General features: G+C 37.3%; 1 protein-coding gene across 2 annotated transcripts in view; it reads left to right on the forward strand.

The window, feature by feature from the left end:
• Positions 1 to 13,629, forward strand: part of NPFFR2 (neuropeptide FF receptor 2) — a 75,695-nt gene that overhangs the window by 47,292 nt on the left and 14,774 nt on the right. The window contains exon 1 of one of the 2 annotated variants that reach the window (XM_043448537.1): positions 932 to 963. The exons of the other annotated variant lie outside the window; for it this stretch is intronic. Coding sequence (XP_043304472.1) covers positions 953 to 963 — 11 coding nt within the window. The 5' untranslated portion in view covers positions 932 to 952. Of the gene's footprint in view, positions 1 to 931; positions 964 to 13,629 lie in introns of those variants that run through there. 2 annotated transcript variants of the gene reach the window in all.

Raw genomic sequence — 13,629 nt, forward strand, 5'->3', positions numbered from 1 at the left:
TGCTGTCCAAGGACTCTCAAGAGTCTTCTCAAGGATCCCAATTCAAAAGCATCAGTTCTGCGGTGCTCAGCCTTCTTTATGGTCTAACTTTCACATCCATGCATGACTACTGGAAAAACCATAGCTTTGACTATACAGAGCTTTGTCAGCAAGGTGATGTCTCTACTTTTTAATACACTATCTAGGTTTGTCAAGAATACAATCATTGAAGTGAAAAATACACTAGAAGAAATCAACAGGAGATGGCAGAGAAGGGCAAACTAACTACAATTCCACTGCCTGTGTGTGTGTGTTAATGAAGTTCTATTACAAAATAACTTTGCTTATTTGTTTAAAAATTGCCTACAGCTGTTTTGTACTGTACAACAGAGTCGAATAGTTTATTACAGAGAACTTTTGACCCACAAAGCCAAAAACATTAACAATCTGTTTTTATTTTACAGGAAACATGTGTTGACCTCTGTATATAGTCCCTATAAGAATTCCATGTCCCTTGTGGTTCCTCCTTCCTGGTTGAACCCTAACTGATACAGCACCTGTATCAGTGGACATATAAAGAAGAAGGCTAATAATTGATTTAGTAATTCTTAGTCGGCTTCCCAGTAACCACCTCTGAAAAAATTTAGAGAAGCCAAGAGTACAGTAAACACTTGGAGAGGTTATTCTGTTGGAGAAAATTGGAGGACTATAGCATTTTCCCTTGCCTTTGGTTTCCCCAGCCACCTACAACATTCACACACTTCATAAGCAAGAGACAGATATATTCCTACCAATATCCAGCCTAGTCATAGAGTGGGATGGAGATAAGAGGGAATTTAAGAAAACCACCATGAGTTTGAGACTGAAGACTCATAACTGACTCAGAGGGCAACAGAATGGCTGACACTACCTATGGCAGCAAATAGATGGTTGTTTTTGGAAAATAACTGTACTCCCAATCAACTTCTATAGCATGGCTGTTAGGTAAGCACAGAATTATTACTATTATTTACTCCAAGCTTTATATCTTATGTCATTGGTATGTCAAACTTCTTTGTTGTTTAGTCGATAAGTGGTATCTCACTCTTTTGCAATCCCATGGACTGTAGTCCACCAGGCTTCTCTGTACTATAGTCTACCGGGCTTCTTGCCTAGGAAATCCCATACAGAGGGATGGGATTCCAGGCAAGAATACTGGAATGCGTTGCCACTTCCTTCTCCAGGAGATCTTCCCCAACCAGGGACTGAACCCCCATCTTCTGTATTGGCAAGCAGATTCTTTATGACTGAGCCCATCTAAAACTTCTAGAAAACTAAATAATCTTCAACTATGAAGGAAGAGGAAAGTGAGTCTATTGGGACAAAGGATCAATAACTTGGATTTTTTTTATATATATTTTGCATTTCAACATTTAGTTATAAAGTTGTTTGGTTTTTTATTCCCAGCATTTTTTTTCTTCCCTTTCCCTTACATGTTCTATGTTTTTTTTCCTTTGTTCAACTAAATATATGTCATGCTGAGATTATCACAGAATAAAACATGTTTTAATTTTAGACTTGTTTCTGCCTAATTGCCCAGGCAAATGATGTTCTATTATATTTTTTCACTTTTTATTGACATAATTACTGTTTAACAAGAGCAACTGAATTATGTCAGGTTCAATGAATTAGATCTGTGAGACAATTTAGATGTAAAGAGTTGTTAATTGCTATCTAATTAAAAACAAAAGCCTCTGAACCCTCCTACAATGATTATACTCCCACCCCTCTCAGTGGTATGCAATGCCTTAGTAGAGAAAACTAAAATTTTGAAATGAAGTGAATGTCAAGTGACATTTTTGTAATTCCTGGGACTACCAATCGGAGAAGGCAATGGCAACCCACTCCAGTACTCTTGCCTGGAAAATCCCATGGACGGAGGAGCCTGGTAGACTGCAGTCCATGGGGTCACACAGAGTTGGACACGACTGAGCGACTTCACTTTCACTTTTCACTTTCATGCATTGGAGAAGGAAATGGCAACCCACTCCAGCGTTCTTGCCTGGAGAATCCCAGGGACGGGGGAGCCTGGTGGGCTGCCGTCTATGGGGTCGCACAGAGTCTGACACGACTGAAGAGACTTAGCAGCAGCAGCAGCAGCAGCAGGGACTACCAATTAAGACATGCATGCGTAGAGCCATAGCAAGCCAAAATCTAAGAAAGGAAAGAATGGGCTGAAAGTGTGGATTTCCTAATTTTATAAACTGAAAGAGGGCGGGAGCTGTGTATGACTCGCATGATACACACTAACAGGAGTCTCAATAATGACTCCTGGTCAGCAATGCGCCCCACAGGGTCCTTGTGGACATTAGGTGAAATAATGCATCAAGAATTACTGATTGCCAAGTACACAGTAAGGGCTTCCCCAGGTGGCTCAGTGGTAAAGAATCTGCCTACCAATATAGGGGCTGCAGGTTCAATCCTGGGTTAGAATATCCCCTGGAGAAAGAAATGGCAACCCACTCCAGTATTCTTGCCTGGAAAATCCCATGGACAGAGGAGTCTGGCAGGCTATGGTCCATGGGGTTGCAAAGAATTGGACATGACTGAGCAACTGATGAGCACTGAGCACACATACATAATAAGTGTAAAATAAATGTCTTTTCCTTGGTATCGCCTATTATGTTCTTGGTGATAAAATGTCAACCATTGCTCTCTACTGAAGGTCAGAAAGTATTTAAAAAACTAGTCCGTGAACTAGCTTAGACAGGATGCAAATATTTAGACACTCTTTGTTTTGCAATGTGGAAAAGGTTTTAGCTCTTTAAAGCCCTCAAAGTCTTCTAGTAGTTCTGATGGTCTGGTGCATGGATGTCATTAACAGCTCTATTTCTGTCAGTCTAACTGTAGGCAGGCTACAGGACTTAAAGCTATTCTTGCTATCTGGAGTGTTCCACTGAGGCCTCTTAGCATGTGAGTTGATAAACTGACCACTGAAAAATAGATCTTAACTAGGTAAAAGCATTCTAGAAATTCAGATATAGAAAAATAAGCTACATATATCTACATTTTTTTCCTGATTTGTAAGAAAATAATCTCATGTCTATTTACTTGAACATTTTAAACTCTGTAACAAAGAAAAAAATTAAGTTCTGTTTAGTATTCAAAATACAATCACATTACTTAAATAGTATGCAATTCTTTAAAAATAGATCCTCTTAAAGATGTTTAACAGAAAACCACAAAATTCTATAAAGCAATTACCCTTCAACTAAAAAAAATAGAGTGGCAAAAACAACCAAAAAATAAAGATGTTTTAGAACAATAGTAACAGTTTATTGACAATGCAGAATAAATAGCAAAATTGTTGTTGGTAGAGACCGAGTTGAATATAAATAGTGTAAGATGACACAGGGTTTAAACAAGTTATGTTTGGTATGGGAACACAAAAGTATATATTTTAAATGACTAAACTGTTGATGAACTTTGAAAAGCATATTTAACGATAAGAAAGTTTAAGTATTTTTACAAGTCTGTAATTTCCTTATAAATATTCTTAGAAATACTGGGAGAAAAAAAGGAAACAACTTTAAAACTATATAATATTAACAGACTGTCAGACACCATCAGAAACACCTGCTGCAGTTGAAAGGCTATTTCAGGCTAATATTTCAGTGGTGTCCATGAGTATTTTGATGTGTGGGTGTGCTCTGAAGGTACATGACAGCTTGTAGTTCAATTTTTAACACTAACCTCTGAGCTTTGAAAAATATGAGTTGTGGTCCACACATCAGCTTGTTAGAAATATGTTTAAGACCCACTGTAGAGTCTGTGAATGAATTGCTTTGCTAAATGCCTTGCTGTTTGCTGCTGTGGCTAATGCACTGGAAAGAAAAATTAAAATAACATTCAAAAATTTTCCATGGCCCTTGGTGTTTCTCCTGGAAAGATAGCTAATATGATTTCTACTGCTTTCAACTTACAGAGGTTGTTGCAAAAGTAGACAGACTTAGCTAAAAGTATAATTGAGGAAAAGTTCAACCAAAACTTGAAATTTTGCTTTTTTTTAATTGCTAGGATTTAAGCATTAGTAAATTCTCATATGTAGGTAATTTTTACTCAGTGATGACAAGTGAAAAGCCCTCTAAAGGATCTAGAAGAATCAGAGAAATACATTAACTTTCTGAATAACAACAAGAGTTTGAGATTTTTCCCTAGGCTGAAGATAAAAGGGCATTTGTTTGCTTTCTGGAAGTAGGTGGCTAGGATTGGACAAGAGAAAATGAAGAGAATGAATAGGGAGGGTTAGGGCAGTTCCCATCAGTTGAGGTTAAAATAAATTTTCCGAACAAAACCTCTTATTATGGTAGGTATGGCTGGGGGGACTGTAAGAAAAATGCGATGTTGCATTCAGTTTAAGGTTGTTCCCATCTCTAGCTCTATTGCAATTCCCTAACATCATCCCAGATCAAATACCTAACATATGTGTACTTTGGAAACTTAGTGGGGAGAGGCCAAGAAGACAAAAGGAATAGAGAATTTAGTGAGAGCCAGAATCAACGACAAGAAGGAACCAGATGCCCCATTTCATCACTTTATCCCACATGCCTGCACACGTAAATAAATGTTAGTATTCTTAACACAGACCTAATGTCTGGATTTGTTCCTTCAGAAATTCTAAAATATTTTTATTCCTAAGAATCATTTTAGGCTGTTTGTGCTTAAACTCTAATTTCATATTTGATATTGTCAAACTTTATAATAAACAGGTATATGGTTTAGCCAGCAAAATCAAGTTTATTCGAGGATAGCAGAGGAATGGGCCTCTTAGATGGTGATAGCGGTAAAGAACCTGCCTGCCAGTGCAGGAGACCCAGGAGACAGGAGTTCCATACCTTCGTCAGGAAGTTCCCCTGGAAAAGGGCGTGGCAACCCACTCCAGTATTCTTTCCTAGAGAATCCCATGGACAGAGGAGCCTGGCGGGCTACAGTCCATAGCGTTTCAAAGAGTCAGAACCAACCGAAGGGACTTTACACACACACACACACACACACACACACGTGTACACAGCAGAGGAATCACAATTTGAGACAAACTCTGGTTCGCCGTAAGCAAGTCTGGGACACAAAACGGGAGAGCATTCTTTTGCAGAGGAAAGGAGGAAATTGGACTGTTTTGAATGAAAGTTTACTGGAGAAGAGCAAGCCTTTGTGGGGTGTGGCAGCTTCTCATTGGCGGAGTTGCAGAAGTTTTTTCATAGGCTGGGTTGTTGCTAAACAAGGAGAAAATCCTGCTTCTTCCTGCTGGGATCTGTAAAGTAAGGTTTTTCCTGCTGGGGTATGTAGAATAAGCTACCACAGGTGGTACAAGTGGTGTATGTGTGGTACAGGCTTCAGCGCTCTTGAAGGCTTTCTGACACCATTTTGAATGGGGCTTTCCTTTATCCATTTCATATAAATTTGATATTTAACTTAATATTTGATAATTCTACTGCAGTTCAGATACTGTATTTTCAACATTCAATATTCTGTGCTTCAAAAATTAGTAGTTTTTCACTATCCATAAAATATCTATATTTTATTAATACAAATGGGGAAACTGCTTACTTCAGACTAAAATGAATCAATAACTCAAGAACTGAATCTGTAACTTAAGAACTGATAATAGACTGTATAGACTTTGCATTTAGACTTGAATTTAAATTTCACCTTTGTTGTTTAATTTCTGTATGATGATGAATAATATTTTGAACTTTCAGTCTTTTCATTTATAAAATAGGGATAATCATACATGAATTTCAGAGTTTCTGGGGTTATTAAGTGAAATAATAAATGTAAAGCAGTTAACATGTGACTCAATAAATTTTTAACTGTTAGTAGAATATTCTGGTCTCTATAATAGGAATAATAATAACAATGATAATAATAATGTTACAACAACAATAATAATAGTATTATTATAATTTTTACCAATTTGAGTCATCTTTAAGCTCAGATAGGACAGGAAGTTTTGCTTGTTTTTTTTCTTTGTGTATCATTAGTAGGAGATTGAATTTTGGGAAGGAGGTTTCCTGTTAATATAATTTCTTGAAATTTGTGTGCAGACTGTAATAAAATGCCATCTGAATGAAAAGGTAGTTATGCTATAATTGAACACATAAGGAGCAGCGAATTGAAAGTGATAAAGACTTCAGAAATTTCCTAAGTGTTTGTTAGATAACTACTGCCAAGAAGATGGTTTACTTTCGGGCTGTTATCATTTTCATCCAGCTAGAGAGAACTCAGGGTCTTTTCATAGCTTCATATTGAGATAAATGATTCTATTTTCTTGTCAATGACAGTATCCAGTTGCTAAAATATAATTACTTGAAAACAGTTTTCAAGAGCTAATTTTCTATGGAGGAAGAAGAAATATCTGTGCTATTTCCACTCATTTACACATTAAGTAATGAAGCTCCATTAAGAAAAATAAAACAAACGGTTGGTCATAAAAATCTGTCTTTGTCCTGTACATTACTTCATTTTAACAAATTTATTGGGATAATTCATATACCATTCAATTCACTGACTTCTGTACATTAATTCCTTTTTTGAAGTCATTAATTTATTCATTCAATATTGCTTACCTACTAGTAATTCTTAGTTAAGATATGCTTAGTCCCATGCAATCTTAAGATTCCAAAAACAAGGTCAAAATAAGTATATTTATATTGAATACCAAATCTGTAAAAGGAACTAAAGGAAATAGAGTAGGTCCTCAAATGAAACAGGTAATTACAATATATTTTTTTCCTTGAATCAATAACATTAAAATTAGAGGAACTGGACATAGGTACATAAGAAAGATATTTAAACAAGGCATTTAAACAGGTTATATATAAAATATGACAGAATAGATACCATAAGATAGTCAAGGACTAATAATCAAATACATGGCATAAAATTAAAATGATTTAGGGATTCAGAGGAAGAATATATATTTCACACTAGGTCAGTCAATGACAATTTCCAAGATGAAATAAGATTTATGTTGTGACTTTAAAGAAGGCAGAGCAGAAGAGAAATAAATATCCCTTGATAAAGATGAAGGAAGGGGTGAAAACATGAACAAAAGCAAAGGAGTGGAAAACCATAAACATCCACCAGGAATAATGTGTGAAAAAAGTCAGCTGGAGTGGAATGCCCCTCTTGAGGAGAACTGCACATATATTATCCAACTGGTATGCTCATGAGTAAGATTGTTAGTCAGGAGTTTCACAAAGCCACAAGGTGTGTAGCATACTTTTCAGACATTATATTTTTACAGGAGAAATTAATTGAAAATATGATGTTTTATCCTGAAAAATTCAGATATATTATGAGGTGAAAATTTATAAGTCATTCTAAGTGCAGCTACTTCCCCAAATTTCATGGATATGGGTTCATTCTCCTTAACTGTGAGTCCCTGAGTACTGAGAATTGAAGATAAGGCTCATGAGATACATTGGGTATAGTTTGTGAAAGAAATTAAATGACAGATTAGTGAGTTTGGAGTTCAGTTGGTAGGAATGAGAAGCCTTTGAAGAATGCTAATGAGTGGGAAACCCCAAAATACACTATTTTGGGAATTACTACCTATAGTACAATAATTACAACTTAATATACAGGATGAGAAAGAATTTACAGGATGGATGAATGAACAGAAATTATAGGCTGAGATCAATTTAGAAAATGTAAACACAAAGGATTTGTTAAGAGAAATGCCTTGTTTTGAGAGTCAATTCTATGAAATGATTCATAAGAACTGTCTAGGGTTCCTTCTTGATTATTCTTGAAGATTAAAAAGATTATTTCATTGGGTCCCTCAATTACTAATCTAAAATCTAAGAATAGTTTATAGTGAAAGAGAAAACCTATGAAGTTTTGACTTTAAGGGAATAAAAGGGACAGTAAGTTATAGTACCATGTCACTTCTAAACTGTACTAATGAAGCATAGCAGAACCCTACCGTCCTTCTCCACCATGTCCTCAGCCTGTTTTTAGTCTGTAGAAAAACTTTAGCCAAAAAATAAGTTTAATCAAAGAAGCGAGAAAATGTAGAAGCAAAGAATAACAGGACAGAACTATAATAACGGAGTCAGTTAGAAAAATGAAAGACCTTTAGTTCCTTTTCAAGGGCTATAGATAATATTCTGAGCCTTTATCTGTGAGCTATGTTATAGATACTGAAACCCTCACCGGGTGGAAAAAGTTAACTACGTTATGACCAGACTAGAGCCATGACGTTAGCTGCCACAATTCCAAGAAATGGCCCCAAGGAAATAGGAACAAACCAGCCCTGGAAGTGAAGATTAACTGTGCTTAAAGCAATCAAGATGGTGCAGGTCAGACTACCCCATAACCAATTTCAAGATGACTGTTCGAACTCATTGTGCTCTTTCTCCATGTAGATCCCTCCTTCTGTCTATAAAAGCTCTTGACCTCTGATTGTCAGAGTTGTGGGGAATTGGCCTTTGGACAGGCATCTGCCCTCTCTCCCACCACCCTGGTTGTTGGCATCCAAAATAAGGCAAGTTTTCCTTTCCACTAATCTTGTCTCTTTATTGGCTTTTGAGGAGTGAGCAGCCGGACCCCACTTTCAGTTACACTCTTAGAAAATATTATAAATTAGTAATCTGTGCTGATTTGTCTTCATCAGAAAGAAATACACTTTCCAAATAAATCTTATCAGAAGTCATTCAAAAATACATTTTATTTACCATAAGACATTGAAATAGACACAATCACAAGCTACTCTAAATAGCAAGCTTTTTTCAAAAAATAGCAGTAATCTCAGAGGTGATAATGTTTCGGAGGACTGGCCTTGTTGGTAGAATATTTAATGGGCAGTTTAATTGTGGCTCCCTGGGGATAAAGAGGTCTTAGAATCATAAAAACTATGACAGAGTAAATAGCCAAGTCTCATTTCTGCCCAGCTGGATCTGTGCTTCAGCCACCTACACCTTCAGTTGTATTTAATTTCTCCATTTCTGTAGATGGTAAAACATTCCTACATAGGGAGTAGAGGAGTGACCATAAAAGCAAAACTCTTGGTGTTCCCTGTTATTTTTGACCACAAAAGTAAGTGTCAGCTTCAAAGCTCTGTCCAATCCAAGGAACACCCCAATGGCAAGCCTCGAAAGAAAACTGAGACTTTTCCTGCTCCTTTCCATCTCCCTAACCTCTTCCACCTACAACTCTGGCAAGGATGGAAACTGAGATTGATGAGATGAAAGTGGAGATCTGCTAGAGCAAGTCAGAGAAGAGAAAAGACAAGAGGCATCCTTAGTGGAGATTTAAAATTTTGTTTATTATACTTGTTATACTATGTTAATAACTATGCTGCTTTTTATCATCAGAAAATGATTAGAAAATATTAAGATTTCTTCCAAATTTTACCCAGGGGCAATGGGGAAGTTAGCCTTAAATAATAAAATTGAAGGGTCGGTAGTATACAGATATAACTGTTTTTACATGGCATCTCACAAATCATGCTTGTTCAGTGTAGCTGTTACATTCAAATAAAATTGTCTCCCTCCCATGTGCTTTGGAAAATCCAGTATCCACATGTCTTCCCTACCACAGTGTCTCCAAGAATTCTCTGGATAAATATGAGGAATTCTGTTCCAATCTTTTCCTTTATAGCTGCTCTTTTCTCTCTGCCCTACACTAGCCCAAATATTAGAACATTTCCCTTGATAATTGAAAAATACCTCTCACAAAGGCAGTTATATCTAACAGATTTGCTGACAATTTGGGAATCTGAGCACGGAGTAGTATGAGTGAGTTTAAAGTTAAATATTAGGCGTGATAGATCTTATGACTTCCCTGGTGGCTCAGACGGTAAAGAATCTGCTTGCAGTGCTGGAGACCTGGCTTCCATCCCTGGGGTGGGAGGATCCTCTGAAGGGAATGGCTACCCACTCCAGTATTCTTGCCTGGAAAATTCCACAGAGGAGCCTGGCAGGCTGAAATCCATGGGATCACAAAGAGTGGACGTGACTGAGCAACTAACACTTTCACTTTCATAGTAGATTCTAGAAGTTCCTCAGCCATATCCATCTCATTGAACTTGACTCTGGCCAGCTTCCAACTTTCAAGTTGTCCACTCCCTCAGCTGTGTTGCTGACCCTACACTCTTAGGAGACCCTTCTCTGTTTCCCAACTTTTCCAATTATTAGCTGTGGAGCCTGTGTCAGGTCACTTAACATTTTTCTGTCTTACTTTCCTTATATATTAAATTGAGATACAGTTAGTAGCTACTTCATACTGAGAAGATTAAATGACATACCTAAAGCAATTACCACAGTTTCCAGCACAGAGGTGATATTAAAATACTCAAAGGTAACAAAGTTCTTAAGGTAATTTTAAAATGTAAGTATAATAAGGTATTTAACTGTATCTTAGGTTATTCTACTCAAAGTCATTATGCCCTAGAGGGTAAGGTTGTATGAGGGTAGTCGCTTTCTTATAGGAAGAGAACTCTTCTAAGTATCTTTCTAAGTGAAACATTTCTCACTCCAATAGAAGTATTGCTGCTGCTGCTGCTAAGTCACTTCAGTCGTGTCCGACTCTGTGCGACCCCATAGACGGCAGCCCACCAGGCTCCCCCATCCCTGGGATTCTCAAGGCAAGAACAATGGAGTGGGTTGCCATTTCTTTCTCCAATGTGTGAAAGTGAAAAGGGAAAGTGAAGTCCCTCAGTCATGTCCGACTCGTAGCGACCCGATGGACTGCAGCCTACCAGGCTCCTCCATCCATGGGATTTTCCAGGCAAGAGTACTGGAGTGGGGTGCCATTGCCTTCTCCAATAGAAGCCATAACCTCCTTGAAAATAATATTACTGTTCTTCACAGGACATTTATGGAAAATATGAAGTAAAAATACCAGTAGGAGATAGACTGAAATATTAGACTGTGCATTTCTGGATATAAGGATAGGAAAAAGTTATTCAATTCTCTGTGCATATTGTATTTTATAGCTAAAACCTGAATTACTTTCTTTGAAATCTTACTCATTTTCATGGCTTACTTATAATTTCAAGGATATTAATGGGCTTAATCGAAGAAGGTCTGGAATACTGAAGGTGACTCCTTAGGACCCCTCTTCTGGCACTAGATGCTCACTCTCTGGCCCAGAGTAATAGATGAGGTCTCTAAGTTAGGTTTTGTAGTATCACCTATCCAATAGAGTGAGTGTTCAATCCATGAAATATCTCCATTTTCTATATCAGCTTACATGACATTTTCAAGGGAGTCCTATCTCCTCAATCCATAGACTCTAGGTTTATTTATTATTAGCAAGTCTTAGGAATAGCCTATTAAAAACTTTAAATAGATAAGGCCATAATCTTAGATAATAACATTACTTTACCTGGAGGTCTAGTTATTATGTTCACAAGAACGTTAGTCTGAATCATCAGCCTTCTTTTCTTCTCTGAAGGCTTTCTCATGATATTTGGGGGGAAAGTGGACTACCAACCAGCTGCTTCAACACCTCTAATCAGTTCACTCTCTAACCTCAGGTAAAATTCCTTTGCCACAAGTTTCTGAAATTATTATTGTATCACCACACCCTTTAATATTTTAAACACAGAATAATGTTTCTCATACCTTGATGACCACCAGTATTTGAAATACCTGACGAGGAGTAGAAATAAGCCATGTTCACAGTGAACGTAACTCTTTCAAGATCTTTTGATATGCTCTTGCCTTCTCAATTACTGATATCTTCAGTTGTGCACAGCTATTTGAAACTTCTTCCCTGGTGGTTCAGCTGGTAAAGAGCATGCCTGCCAATGTAGGAGACACGAGAGACACAGGTTCAATCGCTGGGTTTGGAAGATGCCCTGGAGGAGGAAATGGCAACCCAGTCCAGTATTCCTGCCTGGAGAATTCCATGGACAGAGGAGCCTGGCGGGTTATGGTGCATGGAGTCACAAAGAGTCAGACATGACTAAAGCTACTTAGCACACATGCAACCTTTTTTATTTGGAGGAAAGAAGCCTAAGGGTTCTCTCCCAACACCGGCTATTAACAGCACCAGATATGAGGGTGATGCTAGTGAAGTTCCTCTTACCCTCTCTGAGGCTTCCGAACTTTTTTTGATCTAAGGGAGTGCTGGAATCTATCCTCAACGGGAACTTCTGCAGAGGCTGTCTCTTCTGTGGGTGTCTTTTATCAGCATTCCGCAGGTTTTCCCAACTGTGGCTGAAGAGAGCTGGAACCAGTTCATGGGCTGGTTCCAAAGCCCATATGAAGTTTGTCTGCCTATTGAGCAGTGCCCGGTGGGAGAGACTCCTCCTGAGTGCTTTGGCCCTCGGCACTGGACCCCACAGCTCCCACAGTGGCACTTTTGTTCATGAACGAATACCAAATTTTAGTTGTTAAATGGGGGTGGAAAAAGGAAGGACATTTTGTACTTACATGATACTGCTGTCCTCTGATGATATATTTGAAATTGTTTTGAAAATTAAAATATTAGGCCATATTCCTCTGTCTCTTGTACTCACCCCCAGTTTAAGCATGTGCCTCTATAGCATTTCTGTTATTGCTGTTTTCTCTGTCTCAGTTCGATGATTTTAGCAATCTAAGTTGTCATAACTGCTTGTATTTAATTTAGTCAGTTCATAATTATTAAATTAGTTGCTTAATAACTGCAGTACCTTTTAATGATAATCATCAGACCTTAGTTAATCCAAAATAGATAGAAGTAAATACCACCACCTTCCTGTCCTTAAGTCCTTGTACAAATATACAGAAATAAAAAGGAAAACATGAAGAATATAGTAAAATGAATAATAACAACAATAATAATAGAGGCAATAGGGGAAAGGCCAAAGAGAGAAGGATGACAAAAATGGAGAGGGCTGGCCATGGTCAGCTTTGGTGTGTCTCACAGTCTAAGTAAACAATGCTTGATGACAACTGCCAACTTGGTCCATTTAATGAGTCTTTGATATAAGAATAAAGAATATAGACTCTTCTTTCAGACGGATAATTCTTTCTATAGTATGTGTGAAACACTATATTATAGTATATTTAAGCCTAATAAATTAGAGTCTCTATGGATTCTTTCTTAATTAAAATTTGGGAGATACAACTATTTTGGGTAAAGTAACACCATTTATAGCCAGAAATGCAGGAGACTTACAGGAGACGTGGGTTTGATCCCTGGGTCAGGAAGATCCCCTGGCATAGGAAATGGCAAACAATCCTAATATTCTTGCCTAGAGAGAACCCATGCACAGAGGAGCCTGGCATGTTACAGTCCATGGGGCTGCAAAAGAGTCAAACACGAGTGAGCAACTAAACAACAATAACAACATATGACTTATTACTATTGTGAACTTATAAGAGGAACTTAAGCTATGTCAAGTGGTTTTATTCTGTACAGTTGAATTCAGATAATAATATGGAAGCATTTTTTCCAGATTATAAAAAAAAATCTGGAAATAGGAAAAAAGTTGAGAAATATAAATAAGCAAAAAAAAAAATGATATTATCCAACCATTCCATCTTCCAGAGTAATCTATCTACTGTCAGTGTTTTGGCAAGTACAATTTTAAGAAGAAAAAAATTTTAAATCATTTCTTCTTCTGACTTCTCTTCCTGAAGACTTAGATACTCTTCCTATAGATGAGTCTGAATAAAT

Source organism: Cervus canadensis, chromosome 26 (assembly GCF_019320065.1).
Source record: "Cervus canadensis isolate Bull #8, Minnesota chromosome 26, ASM1932006v1, whole genome shotgun sequence".
NCBI classification, from domain to species: Eukaryota; Metazoa; Chordata; class Mammalia; order Artiodactyla; family Cervidae; genus Cervus; species Cervus canadensis.